The sequence below is a fragment of the Cryptomeria japonica genome, chromosome 8, assembly GCF_030272615.1.
Source record: "Cryptomeria japonica chromosome 8, Sugi_1.0, whole genome shotgun sequence".
Taxonomy (NCBI): domain Eukaryota; kingdom Viridiplantae; phylum Streptophyta; class Pinopsida; order Cupressales; family Cupressaceae; genus Cryptomeria; species Cryptomeria japonica.
In genome coordinates, this window is record NC_081412.1 from 463,830,263 (window position 1) to 463,847,238 (window position 16,976).

The following is a 16,976-nucleotide window of genomic DNA, read 5'->3' on the forward strand; positions in this document are numbered from 1 at the left end:
AGAAAATCACTTGTTTTCCATTCATATCCAACACTCGACCTATTTTCCCTGCGAGATGAGGGAATTCAAAATTTCGCCCTGGTCCCTTGGTGAGGGACAGGAGCACTTTTTCCTTCCACCTTCAAAATTCACCATTTTCATGCCTTCAAAATCTTCAAAAGTATCAAGTCATGTCCAATTATCATTCCGGAAGACCCTGCACAAAACAAAATAGAAAAGTCAGTGACAAATATGCATAAAATAACATTTGTGCTCTGGTCCCTTGGAGAGGGACAGGAGCGCTTTTGTCCTTTCTGGCTAAAATATTCAAAATTTAGGTCTCCAATCATTTCACAAGACAGAATTAGGTCATCTTCAAGGTCAGGAATCAGTTAGCAAGCCCTCGCAAAACAAGAAATTGCACTTAGAATGAAATTCGCCCTGGGCCTCCAGTGAAGGACAGGAGCACTTTCTCTGTTTCAGGCATCATCTTGCCTCCGAAATTTGATCAAAATTTACCTAGGCAAGAATATGCAATTTCATCTTCAAAATGCTAACACTTAAACAAAATTTGATTTTTACCCCAAAAAACCCTGACTAGACCTAACCTAAGACATATCTGACTTTCCTGACAAACTCACCTTATTTCAAAAATCTCAATCTTCGGGAGGACGCTTAATAACTTTCAAAATTTTGACTGGACTCATCTTAAAAAAAATTTGGAAGAAACCCTTAAGGTTTAGCCCCAGCCCAGACAGACCACTCACTCACTCAAAACCCTAAAAGCAGAGAGAAGAACAGGCAAAACAAAAGCGAAAAAGAGGGGGTCCCCATTCTAATGGGGCGATGTGTGAAATGGTCACAACAGGTAGGTACATCGAAGTTTGTGCCATCTCCCATGAGTTAGGTACATTGAATCTGGACATGCTGAGGTGGACCAACCCCACTGGAGGAGTGATGACTAGGATGCCACCTCGTCTGACACTTGTAATTTGGTAGATATTCAACTTGATGTTGCTGAGAAGCTAGCTTTAATTAACTCTTCTGAAACTATCTGCTTCTTCAACGAACCCTTGCTCTAACTTCTTTTGTCTTTGATGTACAGGATGATGATGTACCTCGCCTTGGAATGTTGGATTGGAGGAGGTTATTCCTGATGACGCTTGACCGAAGAAGGCCGTCCTTGTCGATGCTGGACTAGAGGATAGATGGAGAAGGTCGTCCTTAATGATGCTGGACTGCAGGAGATCATCCTTGTCCTGGACTGGATCTTCTTTGATGAGAGTCTGCTGACTTGTAGATCCTCCGGGCTTGGGAGTCGCCATTTGATGCCTACACAAAAATTCCAAAATTAGTCTTTAAGCATTATATCTTAAAGTGTAGAAATTAAGACTCTCCAAAGGGAAGATTCAAGATATTGATTAGGAAATTTCATGATAAATCTAGAATTCTTCATTTCCTAATTAATTAATCAACAAAATCAAACTCTCAAGTCTTAGACTTTTTTCAAAAATTGCTATGAAATTAAAACAAGCCTTGACGAAGAATATCAAAATGATTCCCATACTTTCTCTTGAATACTTAACTCTAAGACCTTCAAAAATGATGAAAGAAGACTGGATTTTGCTAGACAAGGTTTAGATTATAGTCTTCCCTTGGATGAATTACGCCTCCATTAGTCTTTAAAAGAGCTCCACCTTCCACTAGCTTCTTCAAAATCTGGAAATTCGCCTTCATATACCTTCCAAAATCTGGAAATTATCCTCCAATCTAGCAAGAAATTCACCTCTCCAATTTGCTCCTCAATTTCACACTTAGAAGGATGAATGAATGATTTGAAACTTAAAGCAATACTCCCTCATTATATAGAGCGCTCACCCTAATCAACCATGAGGCCGACCTAGCAAATAAGCCTTAAAATAAAATAAAAACCACTAAAAAGGAGGCCGACTTGACAAATAAAGGCAAATAACAAATATTGTGCGCCCAATTTAATTTTTTCATTTTCAAAATTAATTTCAATGCCTCCAAGGGGAATTTTTCATTTATTTCAAGGCCTAAAAATTAATTTATTAAATTGCCAATGCCTTTAATTTAATGCGTATTTGATTTAATCTTTCCAAATGCTTCGAAGTTAGCAATTTTGGGGGATTTGAGGAATATCGATGTTTGATTAAGGCCTCAATGAAGATTGACAATAATTTCGCCCTGGACCCTCAGCAAGGGTCAGGAGCGATTTTCCAAATTAGGCCTTGAATATCCTATTTTTGCAAATCCAAAATATCACCAAGGCACTCCAAATGGCATCCTTTACTGGAGTTTGGGTTTGATTTCACTTGAATTTTGGAAGAAAAGTGCATTTAGGATTTTTTCGCCTTGGACCCTTAGCAAGGGTCAGGAGCGATTTTTCAAATTTGTGCTTACTCCTCCATCTTTTTTTCTTGAATCCACCCTTCAAGGCTAGGCAAAGGTCTTCTTCTTCCACTCCATCCAAGCTTGGTTCGTTCCTGCAAGGCAAAATAGGGGATTTTCAAATTTTCGCCCTGGACCCTCAGCAAGGGTCAGGAGCGATTTTTCTTCCCTGGCTTAGAATCATCAAGTTTTGGAAGCAAATCCTTATTCATCATGTTTTTGAAGGCCATTTTTACCCTAGTGCATCCTTGCCTTAGCCAAAACTCAAAGGAAATAGGTTGATTTTGCAATTTTCGCCCTGGGCCCTCAGCAAGGGTTAGGAGCGAATTTGAGTTTTTTGAGCAAATTCTTTCATTCTTTTAGCTCCAAATTATTTCTAAGGCATAACACACATGTCTTTCTCCCATCCAAGTCATAAAAACCAAAATCCAATCTTGAAATGCAAGGAAAATAGGAGGATTTGAATATTTCGCCCTGGACCCTCAGCAAGGGTCAGGAGCGAATTTCCCTTTGGGTATCAAAATTTGCATCTTTAGCCATCCAACCCAACTTCAAGGCAATTCAAATGTCATTTCACACCCATGTCTAAGCTTGGCCTTGCTCAAATTTTGGAGGAAAAGATAGGTTTTAGGATTTTTGCCCTGGACCTTCAGCAAGGGTCAGGAGCGAATTTCCTTTTCTAGGCTTGGTTCTTCCTTTTTCAAACTCAAAATCACCTCAATTTGACCAAACAAGACAAGAAATGTCTTCTACTAAGATTTTCGCCCTGGACCCTCAGCAAGGGTCAGGAGCGAAATTTTGGTTTTAGGCAAAATCCTTTATTCTTTTAAGTTAAAACTTCTCCGGAGGGTAAAGGGAGTTGTCCTTGTTTCATTCATGCCCAAGACTTGACTTTTTTCACTACAAAATAAGGGAAATTCAAAATTTCGCCCTGGGCCTTCAGCAAGGGTCAGGAGCGAATTTACCTTAGTTGCCCAAAATTCACCATTTTTCATGCTTTCAAACCCTCAATTGCATCAAGTGACGTCCAATCTTCCTTTTGGGAGACCCTACACAAAACAAGTTAGCCAAAATTAGTGAAAAATAAGCTCCAATAAGATTTTCGCTCTGGACCCTCAGCAAGGGTCAGGAGCGAAATTCACAATCTAGGCTAAACTGCTCAATCTTTTAGTTTCAAAACACTTCACAGGGCGAGGTAAGATCATTTTCAAGGCCAGGAACAAGGTTTCAAGCTCAAACAAGGTGGCAAATGAAGTTTATAATGAATTTCGCTCTGGACCCTCAGCAAGGGTCAGGAGCGAAATTTCTAATCTTGGCCAAAATCCATCATTTTTTCAAGGTTTTCAAGCATTTCCAACTTTCCCTTCAAAATGCCTTGCAAGTCAAAATTTGGTCAAATAAGGCAAGAAATGAGTCCTGGATTGATTTTCGCCCTGGACCCTCTGGAAGGGTCAGGAGCGAGATTCGCTTTGGACCTCCCGAGAGGGTCAGGAGCGAAATTCGCTTTGGACCCTCAGGAAGGGTCAGGAGCGAAATTTGACTTTTTGAACTCTCCGTCAGGATAATTTTATGGAATATGACATTTAAGTATAAGCTTATACTTTAAGTTATATTCCATATATACTTTCAGGATGTTTGAGAGTGGTTTCAGACCTCCAAGAGCTATATTGCAAAATCTAGTTTTTGGAGGATTTTCAGTTTCCAGACTTAGTCAAATTTCAGGATCAGGACATTCCAGACTTAGCCAAATTTCAAGATCAAGACATTCCAGACTTCATTTCAGGATCAGGACATTCCAGACTTCATTACTCACCAACTTGACCTAACTCAAGCAGAACCTGTTGTCCAGGTGATCCCCTTGGCGACACTCGAAAGCTAAAGGCTAACAGACAAAACCCTAAAAGACCTAAAAACAAACCCTAGAAAGCAAAAAAGCAGGGGTCCCCATTTGCAATGGGGCGATGTGTGAAATGGTCACAACACAACGCTATATAGTCACTGACTCGGGATCCCCAATGTTGCTTAAGCCATTGCTCTGCTATTGGGATGTTGAGAGAATTTGCAATGCTAGGATATCCTCCCCACAAGTCATCCCAAAAGAGGCTAGAGGTTCCATCATGGATATCCCAAGACAAGGATTCCGAAATCAGATTTCTACAAGAGACAATGAAGTTCCAAGTTCTAGATCCCTTTAAATGAATGTTTGCTCTAAGGGGATTATGGGGGTCCTGGTCTGAGAGATATTTTGTTGCCAACATCCTAACCCATGTTGTGTTAGGATTTTTTTAAAACTTCCAAGCTAGTTTAGCCCAAGAGCTTTGTTTTGCAATTTTAGATCTTTGATTCCTAAACCCCCCATTGATTTAGGTTTGATAATTTTATCCCATGCAATTAAGGCAATTTTCTGCTTTTCTTCAGTGTTTTGCCAGAAAAAATTTCTTATCTTCTTGATGATGTAGGAATTTGCACTAGCTGTTAAAGACAAAATGGATAATAAGTAAATAGGTGGGGCCAAAATCACTGCTTGGCGCATAACTAATCTACCTGCCCATGAAAGCCACTTCCCCTTCCAGGAGTTTGTGTTCTGATCCAAATGAAGCATTAACAATAATAAAATGATAATGAAATCTGTGCATTTCTTCTGAATAACTTTCTGTATTATGAATTCATGTTTTCATTTTAAATGCAGTGTTTATTGTAATACAGTGTAGTAGTTAATTTGATTGCAGACCAGGACGTCTGTAATAATTAATAAGTTAATGGTTAGTCTTGAAGTAAGTTGGAACAATTTGATGGCAGTGTTCTTGTAAACTGTTAATATGAACATGATAAACTGCATGCTAGTGCTGGGATGCCTTTTCTTTTATTTGTCTAGTGAGGTGTAGTAAGGTTATTTCAGAATTGCATCCTGTTTATGGCCGCTCGTTTGATATCTGGTACATCTCATTTCATTAGGAGGCCTAGTGACAAGAATCAGCATATACGAAGAGGATATGCTACTAAAGTCTTGGTGACATTCTCCTTTTCTTTCCCGCTTTCTCATCTAGTCAAATTTGGACTGAAGTATCTCTATAAGTATGTTTAAGTTTGCCCACAGTAAAAAAATGAGGCCAAATAAAAACCTCTTGAGGTTCAAATTTGGACTGAAGTATCTCTATAAGTATGTTTAAGTTTGCCCACAGTAAAAAAATGAGGCCAAATAAAAACCTCTTGAGGTTCAATTAGTTTCTATCAACTTTATAGTAAAATACGTTTTTTAAATATCTTCTATAATTGCTATCGTAGAATAGTGCAATATAGTTTATCTTGATGATAAAAGATTCAGAATCCATTATCTTTTTAGTCTGGTAACCGTGCAAGTCTTTAAAAGACAAAGTTTGCCAACTTGGTATTAAGAATGCAGGGGTAGAGCCTTGATGTTGACAGCAAGCTACACATATTATGTTCATTACACACTTTAATGAGGCTAGGTTTCCTTAATGCACCTTTATTGGACAGAAGATCTGCTAACATATTGGCTTGCATCTTTGAGAGAACTTAATGAATTCTGAACATTCCTAAACACAGGCTTCAAGATTCCAAGTTGTTTTATTGGATTTCCTACGCTTTTTGAGGATATTTTTTATGCAAAATGATTCTCACTTCATTACCACCCAGGTGACACTGAGATCATCTAAAACAGAACCTGGCAGCACATACTTCAGCTTTGTTATAGTGTAATAGCCCACATTAGATGCATCGAGCTTGATCACGTCTCTGGCATGCTTTTCTTAGCAAGCCACCTGGTTGTTTGATTCCTAGATTAATTTGGATTTCTTTGTTAGCGTTAATATCTAAAACAAAATTTAAGACAAGACTAGCTGGACTATGGTCCCGGGCAAGGCCGGAGGTTTTCTCGCCTCCACTCTTTCCTACCGGCGCCCGCACGAGTGGAGTAATGTAAAACTTCAAAATAATTAATAAAATTCTTGGCCTTGGCCTCTTACCGATCAAAAAAAAAAAAAAGATATCTAAAACAAAATTGCATTAAGAATAAAATGAAATAGGGTTCCACTGTGCATTCTGAGTAAGTTATGAAACTTTTAGAATTACCATGCACAAAAAGAAACCTTCACTCGATGATTCAGGTCTAGACAGATGACCCTTCATCGAGAGGAAGGCAATAGAGATACTATATAGTTGAAGCTTGGGGATCTTTACAGAAGAATCCTTGAAATTAACTGTAAGTTACAGGCTTTCCATATAAAAGAGCTCTAATCTTCAGTTTTTCTGCATCTCTATTTTCTAATGTTTCTCCAAGTTTCTGGGACTGGGGGATGTGGATTCGGGGATGGAATTTTTTTTCCCGGAAGTTGGGGGTGATAGGGAGGTGGTGACAGGATGGCAGCTGAAATTATAAAAAGCAGTCAGCAGAGTTGCATGGAAACAGATATGGTGTCGGATATGGACTGGTAAATTTTCAAGATCCCCTAATATAGATACATCTACATAGGACAATAATTGAAATATACATAAATTCTTTTGTTTATGATTATATATCTAAGAACAAGCTTTAAAAATATTTATTTTAATTGATTATATTTTAGTGATTTATGCGTGTTTGTGTGCATGCATGTGCATTTTTTATATTTTATTTTATTTTTGCAAATTTTGGATGTTTTATATAAACCCTAAATTAGGTACAGTACCAGCTGGTGTGGTGCTGTTGCCAAATGTATCGGATATGGCTCAAATATTGGCTTTGTTTTTGGGTAAATCTGGATACAGGTTGTATTGTGAGTGTCATATCCTAATCAAGTATCCGATATGCAGATATGCAGATACGCGTATGCAGATTTGGGGGTATTCAGCAACTCTGAAATTTAGAAGTAAATAAATTGTGCTGAATTTGCAATCACAATCCTCTCCCTTTAAGCTTTTTAAGTTGTTTTAGCTTTTTTTTTGTTACTTTTTTATATTTTTATGCAAGTCCCTAGTCCTTGGGATACATAGGATGTCACCCACACCCTAAGGGACACATCCTCATGAAACATTGCTATTGTCTCTTATCTAATGATGGGTCATATATGTAGACCTGAACGTCAAGTTAATATTTCTTTTTGTACACAAAGATTCCAGATGCTTCATAACTTATCCATCAAGAATGATTGTTACAACCACCACTTGATTTTTCAATCAAGTAATAACAAAAATGCATCATGCAACCATGCTTGAAAACAAATTACTCCATTTATGGGTGTTGAGTAGGGAAACCTGGGGACATGTCCCCATCTTTTTTGGGGTATACCTGTTTTTGAACATTTTAGGGACGAGTGAATGCCTATGGGACGTACCGGGGCTGTCCCCAATTTTCGAAAATATACAGGGGGCATCTTGGAAATTTGGGGATGTCTAGAAAACAAAAGGGGATAGTCAATTGTCCCTAGGATAGGCAGGGACATCTGTGACAGGCCCCAATCGTCTCGGGGACAGTTGGTCATCCCCATAAAAAAGTGACATTTAAAAAAAGTAACAATACATCAATTGTTTAATCAATGTTGGAAAAAGAAAATTGATTTCACATGACAACAAAACCTACACCCTAATTCACACTAAATGAGGAAGAAATAAAATGAAACTCTCTTTATTTTTGTATTTTCATATTGTAGTTGAAAGTGAAAGTTGCAGCCTTTGAGCATTTTGTGTAACTTGTAAACTATTTTTTAAAATCGCATACATATTGACAATGAATTATGAAAGCAACTAAGTTTTGACATTTGCTAATTTGTTCGACTCATGTGAAATCTCAATTCAACACAAATGTTATGTATTATGGATCTATAATTTATATAATGAATGCTTTATCAATATTATCATATGAATATTTGAAATTTTCCTATATATTTTAGATTTTTCATTTTCTTTTTATATAGCTGTCTCCAAAAATGGCTCAAAAAATGCCATCCCTGAAACTCATCTCCCCATCCCGGAAACTTGAGGTGACATAGGTGTCAAGTGGATATTAAAATATTTAACAAGTAATTACTTATCCTTCATAAATTTCATGAATTATTGTCAAGCATCAATACATTCGTTGTTAACCAAAAAAAAATGTTTACTGCACACTTCAGGTTTGCATAAATTGCGGAGTTTGATCATAATTACAATCTGTAAGCATTACCAATAACATTATAAATCCTAAATTTGCCATCGATGGTCTTAAGTGGGTGATAGTTTCAACCAAGTGCTATGTGTTTCGACAATATTTGTGAGCATTATCGATGAGAATTCCAAATCTATCTCAAAATTTAGGCATGGTGCCAAAGGCGTGAAATGAAGATGGCCAAACTCAAGTGACATCTTTTAATAATCTTCAACATAGTTTGAAGACTACCAAGCTCTCGAGTCTCTGAGCTGGCCAACCCGAGTTGGCTAGACTCCTATGTCGAGTCTAGCCAAGCCAAGCCGAGTCAACAAGACTCCCATGTTGACTCCGGCCAAGAATTGGAGAGTACTCAGACAAGTCCTAATCCAAGACTGGAGAGTCTTAGGCTCGGACTCCTGAGTCCTGAGCTCAAACTCTTTTAAGCTTGAACATAACAAACAGTGACTGAAATTTCAAATTTTGAAAGTTTGAGGATCATAAAACATGTGTAATATTTGAATTATGACAAATTGAAGTCAAATTAAACACTTATGCTCTCTAAATGCATTGATTTCCATTTTTTTTTGGTGTAATTATGAGGTTTTTGTTTTGCTGAGTCTATGCTGAGCTTTTTGCTGAGCCTGAGACAATTTTTGAACTATGATCTTCAAACTCATTTACTGAAAGATCCCTAAATAGGTCTTTTGCTGCCCTGTTTAAATTTTAATTTAATAAACTATATTTTGGAGTCTTTTTGGTATTCTCAGAGACTAGACAGAAGATGCAAAAGAGTTTGTTTCTTTTGTGTTGTTTTTTGGTGATGGGGTTTGCAACATATGACAAGAAACAACATAAAAATGAAATGTAATCAAGAGATCAGCTTCTGATTTTTTATATGACAGCAGATTACAATCATCTAAAAGTGAAATAACATTCACATGTACAAGCAGAAAACATACCAAGGATCCAGTGCTAGGGTTTGAGGCTGATTTGCTATCCAGAAAATGGATACAAGCTGAGAAGGATGGTGTAGGAGCAGATCAGTGGATCCAATCTACTTATTCTGCCATAAGATGAATTACCAATAACAAATTGGGCAAGAACCCAATTACCAGCTGGAAATCTAACCTTTGCCAGGCAAAATTATACAATTTTGACCTTCTTTTCCCACTATTTTGCTCACCCTGATCACAAATCTAGTCAGTTGACTGTGATTTCTTCCACACTACCCTTTCTAATCCCAACAATGAGATCAAGCACAAGAAATGGAGTTAGAACCCTCCATTTAATTTTAAATTGATGCACAGCCTTCTAGAATGGTACGGCACTGCCTGGAATGGTTCGGCTGCAATTATGAAACCCACACTTGCTGCAATTTCAAGACAAACTGCTCAAAACTGATATATCATACCTAATGGTGATTGTTGGGCTGATTTTGTTGCTAAATTGACCCCCATTGGGTCTAGACAAGGCACATCCTTGTCCCACGTGGGCAAATTAGTGGGTACACCTCCAAACACCTGCAATTTCTGCTGCTAATGCAGAGCTGAGAAAATCAGAAAATAAAATAATAACATAATGCCAATTCCCTCCTCCAAAAAGTCTAATAACCTTTTCCAAGGAGTGGCATAACCCTAAATGGAATATCCAACTAAAAAAGCATCTTCCTTGGCATCTTTTGGGTCTACATAGCTGAAAGGCTTAAAGGCTTTTAAAGTAAGACAAGGGTCCCACCATGCCATGTCATTTAAGTGATTTGAGGAAAGGGGTGGTGTTGACATTAAAGGGGCCACTTTATTAAAACATAAGCCTTTATTAAAAAAAGAAACTTAGACTTATAAAGTAACTTTATAAAAGTAACTTTTTCCCTTATTAACTTTTGACACTTAGAAATTTGTAAGTGTCTTTATTCAACAAATGCAATGTGGGAATTGCATCAAAAAGATGGGGACATGACATTTACTCATTATGTTTGGCATTTCTCAAATAAAGCTAGGTTGTTGGTTCGGGTTCGGGCACCGGTTCAGGTTCGAAGAACCGGTACGCCGGTATGGCAAAATTTTGAAAAGGGGTTTGGGTTTGCTAGTACAAAAACATGTAAATTATATATATATATATATATATATGCAGCCTATAAGCATGAATTGAGATTAGCATGTCACATAGCATCATATAAACAACAAAAACAACAAAAACTTGTAATCATAGCATCATGATCATACCATAACAACATCATATACATTATATATATGCAGCCTATAAGCATGAATTAAGATTAGCATGTCACATAGCATCATATAAACAACAAAAACAACATAAACTTGTAATCATAGCATCATGATCATACCATAACAACATCATATACATCAAGTTTACTATCAAAATGATAAAATATTCAAGTATCATTGTTTCAACTTTCAACAATTTAAAGTTTGATCATCAAATGGATTCTCTAATTCATCATCCTCATTCTCCTCTTGATCATTGACATTGACATTAGATGAATCAATGCCAATGCCACTTACACTTGCACCTGCACTTTAAGTTTGCTCGCTATCTGGGTCATCAAATGCAACAAACTGAGAAGTGAAAGCATCCAAATCAATATGCGCTGGCTCTATATCCCACATCTTTGTTTCCCCTTGCTTGTAGTCATGTTGCTTGTGTGAAATGAGCCAAGTTAATGTTTTAAAACTCACTTTTAGGGGTTATATTTTGATTTTTTATAAAAATTAATTTTGCAAAAAAAAAACCTTTTTTGGGCTGTCAGACCCCTAGGTTCGACCTGGGTCCTCTTAGATTCGACCTGATCCGAACAAGAACCCCGGACCAGTACCAGGGCTCTAGGGGGCCGAACCCGGTAACCTAGAAATAAAGTAGTGGTTCAAGAGTTTAGTTCAGCATGGTGCACATAAAGGAGGAGTATGATCCCTTTGAAGATGAATATTTGGTTAATCATATTGCACATGCAAGAAAAGAAATGATTTGGCTTTCATTGTTCAAGGGTAAGCTGAGAGACAATAAGGGGTTACTTGCAGAGATGGTTTGTTCTGTAACTCGAACACATGAATCAATAGTGCCATGCCAAAGAACAAAATCAAAGTTATTAACGAAAACCCCATGATGGCACATTGTATTGACAGACTATATTTTATTTATCATTCTGCAAGTCCTGTACATATCCAGGAGGAAAATTACAAATCACAAAAGTATTATAATGTAACAAAACAAAGTTTAAAAACTTGAATGTCATGGTAAAACTATAGATTAACTGTCACACATATTTCTACAGATGTGGAGAAGGTAGACAAAGCTTGGCAATTCAAAGAGTTAAATGCTCATCTTCTGCTGTTTTAGTTTCCAGGAAGAAGGATGATTTTCCAACAGGTAACTTTGAAGGGTGTCTTGGTGTCTGTTTGGGTTGTTGATAATTGTTATCAAGCGGGTCAACATCCACCATGTAAATGTTAGTGCAATTTCCAATTTAATGAACAAGTTATATGCAAGATGGTGTATTTAAGATTTTGGTATTATGACTATGACAATAATATTGTTGTCTTCAATATTGTAACAAGAATAGTAATAATATTGAAGATCTTTCTTTTGCTGCAGGTATGGAGGATGAACATGTATCAATTTCAATGTCATCCCCTTTCTTTTGAATGATGCATATATAGTAAGGTAGTCACGATCAAGCGGCACCTTGATCGGACATGTCTTTTAGACATGTCCGACCAAGATGTCACTTGGTCGTGACACTTCCAAATGTCAACCGATCCATTCGGTGTCTATGATAACTAATCGGTGCCATTGTAAATGATAACAGATTGATATAAACACACCCAATAATGAATCGGTATCAAAGCAAACAAGCCCGATAACTAATTCGGGTCAATTCTAATATAACCCGATTATATATCGGTAATGTTTTGGACATGTATTTAATTGCAATTCGATAATGTAGAGGTTCGATATATAAATCAATCATATGAAATATATATCTGCATTACCGTCTTTCTTCATTTGATGTAAATAGATAGGTATACGGTTTTATCTGATCGATGCTACTTGAATCAACACACCAGTGGCTGTAGATGTGACAGATCTTTGAGAGATTGATACAGATCACTTGGAGATGACATTGGTTGGGCTAGTATAGTCGGACTTCTAAATTCTACTACATTATGGTTTCTTCATCAATTTGTAAGTTCTGAAGTTATCTATGAGGACAGATATATTAGATATGACTCCAGAAAACAGGAGACTGAATGCAATGGTGCATTAAAATTTACAATAGCTATCATACATATTTCCACAAAAGTGGAGAAGGAAGATGAAGCTTGACAATTACGAATATTGTAATTGTGCATCTTCTGCCAACAGGGTTTCAAGTAAGAGGTTTCCAGATATCAACTTTTGACAGGTGTTTATGTGTTCGCTGGGATTGTCATCAATTTATGTCAAGCAGGAGTGAGTTATTTGCCATGTCAACATCTGTAGGTGGTTGCAGATGTAGTAAATATACAGGTGGTTGGTGCAGAGTCTGCACACCATCGGGAGATTGATGTTAGTTGGTCCAGCGTAGTTAGACTTTCCAAATTTTGGAAATGGAACTCCCTCTCAGCTTGAACATCTATGAGAGATTTTCACTAGAGAGAGATTCCACCTGATCTGAGTTGCCCCTCAATATGTAATCATCATTATGGATATTTTTACCATCTGATAGAGCTAATGTCACACAATTCAGTTGTGGAAACAAAAAACCCATGTCTTGCTAAAGTTTAGAATGTGAAGTGAGTTTTACATTTGGGGATCTCAGTAAGATAGTTGCCTCTCAACTGGTGCATCCTATAGTATCATAGTCTTCGAGGTGTTTTCTTAAGTAAGGGCATCTTAGTGCTGCTGATTCTCCTTCTAGGCAATAAAAGGCTTTCTTTTTAAATCTGCCTGGAATAAACCTCTCTAACATGGCTCAGTGAGGGAATGAAACAATAATACTTACCCCCTGCAGCCCCTAGTGGGCAGTGATAAACTTTCATCAGGTGGCTGCAACTATGACTTTGGTTAGACTAATGTAACTTGGCCTATATTGGTTTCTGATATGCCAAATGTCAGACAATATAGAATTTGTAGGACGCAGCTGACTCCATCATCCACATTAGTTCTATGGCCTTCAAGTATTTTATGGACCAAGAAACTTGCAAGAGTGCTATGTGGTTTCCCCCATTTGATATTTGGTATTCTAGAATTTGTCTCCTAAATTTTGGTTTCTTACTCCATTTGAGAAACATGGATTAAGTATTTGATTCTGTTACACAACCTGCCATGGTCCAGATAGAGATAGATTCCCAGATTGGTACTGTGTATGGGGACTAGCAACTATGAGATACTTCTTTCTTACAACACAATATGAGGATATACAGCTCCTGCCATCTTTTTTGTGGAATGCCTCACAAGTTAATTTTTTTCACATGCAGCAAGCTGAAGGAAGTCATGTTTTTGGCTAGAAGTGGGTTGTTGAGAGTTATTTTTGCATGATGTCAATGTTTTTATATAGCGATCTTGTATTTGCGAATGATATGCTTGCTTGACTACACACTTGTCATCTCCCTTTAAACCCCATCTAAACATGTTCTCCCAATTTACTAAAGAAACTTGATGTTTCAATAGTTAAGAGATTAATTTCTTAACAGCGATGTGGTGTTTTGGTTGGCATTCTGTAATTTCCTTCACGTTCTTGTGAGTTTTGTATTCTTCATTCCTTCATTGCTGCTTTGTAGCCTATAACACTTTAATGATCCTTGGTATGCACATTTGTTTTATCTTTTAAGTTACTACTGTGCTGGACTATTCCATGATGGTAGATTAGTCCAAGTCCATGGCTTGTCCCAGAAGTTAGCATTGTTGATGCCCTTAATTTGTTTAAAGGTATATCTCTATTCAGGAGTCCTTGACCAGCCTCTAATAAAATGAAACATGAATATGTTTGATATGAATTATTTTCAACAACGAACCAAAGAAGATTAAGATTTAAAATTGTGACCTGCAATGAAGAAATAGTTTCAAGATACATATGGTGAGATTGGATATGTTTCTTTAATGATGCAAAAATCCTTTAACAAGTCAAATATTTATAAGAATGGTTAGTTTGTACACGAGGGTTCTAAAATATTAGCTTCTTTCACAACTTAAAAGGGTATTTTTTTGAAAAAATATTAAATAGTTCAATGTTAACTTGTACAAGAAAAAGCTGCAGCATAGCTTGTGGGCATAAAGCATCAAGTGCATGAAAGTTATCAGCAAAAAATTTACGATTTTAAGTTTACAAGCATAGGAAAACATGTCCTGAGATGATGCTTAGGAAGAAGTTTCCCATATTAAATTTTTTGCGGACTTCGAGAAACAACAATTGAATATTACAGTAATTCCTATAGGCATTGAGATGAAGGTTTTAGCATAATAGCAATATAAACAACATTAAACTTATATAACCTGCAGGAAAAATTTAGCATAAGAGAACTAAGATGCACTTACATCTTTTGAAGCAAAGTGAAGACTTGATGAAGATTTAGGTTGCCATCCAGAAGAGCACTTTAATGCTCCAATGTCACAGGAAGGTGGCATCGAATTTACATGAGAATTTTGATATGAATCATCACGAGTAACAACGCTGATGCCCATATCAGGAGTACGGTATCTTTTTGATGCTTCCTGATCTTTGCAGCTTTTGGAGGGTTGTGCGCTCAAGCTCAGAAACTACAAAGATAAGAAATACATATATATGATGTTTTGAGCAGCACATTTAAAATTCACTCACAACAACAAGAACAATGACCATCCAGTTTCATATTGTTATCTTATGACACGTTTTTCTTCCATCCTAATAGCTCTAACGATAAGAAATGCCTGCAAATGAATTATGAAAGGAATACATTTAAAATTCCAGTCACAACAACCAGAGCAGAAAAGAAACTGGCTCTGCATGCCTTGAAACATTGACAATCAACAATGTAAACAATTTTATTATGAATGATTTTTTTCACTGTTCAACATTAATAAAAGATCATATGCCAGCCACAATATGCTTCTGAATAATTTCCAATAAAAATGTGTATACTTTTAGTTAAATCAACAGGCCATACCACCCACAGTAATCAACTTTATGAAGCAAGACTTCTTTCAGCAAATAAAATCAATTTAATTTGCAGGGCATATTCTTTTCTTATATTCCTAAGTTGTCGGTTTCGGATTGGTCTTGGGTTCGGATTCGAGATTTGGATTCACCAGTTCAGCTGAATTTTTTTGGGTTCGTTAGTACAAAAACATATAAAAATAAAAAATATATACATATATGCAACAGTAGTTAAGTTCAAAATACACCACTATGCTAATAGTCAAATAACATAGCAAAATACACCACCATATTAAGTTTAGAGAACCAGATTCTGTCATTCAGCTAAGTATTTAATCATAAGATCTTTGTTTCTGGAATTCTGAATTACATATTTGTCATGATATGCCTAGATCCAAGATCCTGGAAGATAAGTTCAGGCAAAATGTGAAGCAATGTATACCTGAGATTAATTTCTAACTATTTCTTGAAAGTGTGCAAGCTCAATTCTTTGTGGTAATTTCTTTTTCATGGACATTGTTTTGTATAAGACCATGGTCTTCAGGTTTGTAATTTAAAGGTGTTGAGTGGAGTTCAATTGTGCTTCTGTATTTCTGCTGAGCTAAATTTTTACTAGACAACCCCCCATGATCTCAATACATTACTCTATTCTCCTTAAGTTTCTAAGGTTGTTTTCCTAACTTTATCTCTTTGCTGAGGTGTGTTTACTCTCATTGGTGAGGTGGTACCTTCCAATCTGGGCTGCAAGATATTAGCACACATTTTGTAATAACAGCTTTCAACAAATACATAATAGATTGTTTTCTGTTTATATATGTTTTGTAGGTAAGGTCTCTAATAACATTGGATCCCTTAAGATCATCTTTTCTCTTTGAATTTTTTCATGATTTTTTGACTAGAAAGCAAATGTACCAGTCTGGTTTCATTATGAGTGTTGGATCAAGTTCAAAGCAGATAAGAATATTTTTACTTAGAGATTCTTTAGTTGCTTAGTGTTGACCTAACTTTACCAAGACATAAGCTTTTAAATGCTTTTTTCATTGGTACAAATCCAGGATTCCATTATGGCTGGTTTGAACTAATCTTATATATTTGTATTTGGTAAAAAACACACTTCAAAAAAAAAATATCAAACCTTTTTGGCAAAAAAAATAAACACTTTAAAAAAGTTAAAAAATTTGACTTCAGTGCAAATGGGTACCCCCTACTTTTTAGGTCCTCTTTGTCTTTTGGTTTTGGTTCTTTGGGTCTTTTCATGGCAATCCTTTTGGTCTCCCAGGTTTGCAAGTGTTTTTGGTGAAATTTGACCAAGTCTACAAGTCGTTTGAG

At 36.5% G+C, this 16,976-nt stretch overlaps 1 protein-coding gene across 1 annotated transcript in view; it reads right to left on the reverse strand.

Annotated features, from left to right (window-relative positions):
• LOC131034959 (uncharacterized) overlaps window positions 1-16,976 on the reverse strand; it is a 64,885-nt gene that overhangs the window by 13,192 nt on the left and 34,717 nt on the right. The window contains exon 3 of the mRNA XM_057966576.2: window positions 15,050-15,271. Within this exon, the coding sequence (XP_057822559.1) occupies window positions 15,050-15,271 (222 nt within the window). The remainder of the gene's footprint in view (window positions 1-15,049; window positions 15,272-16,976) is intronic.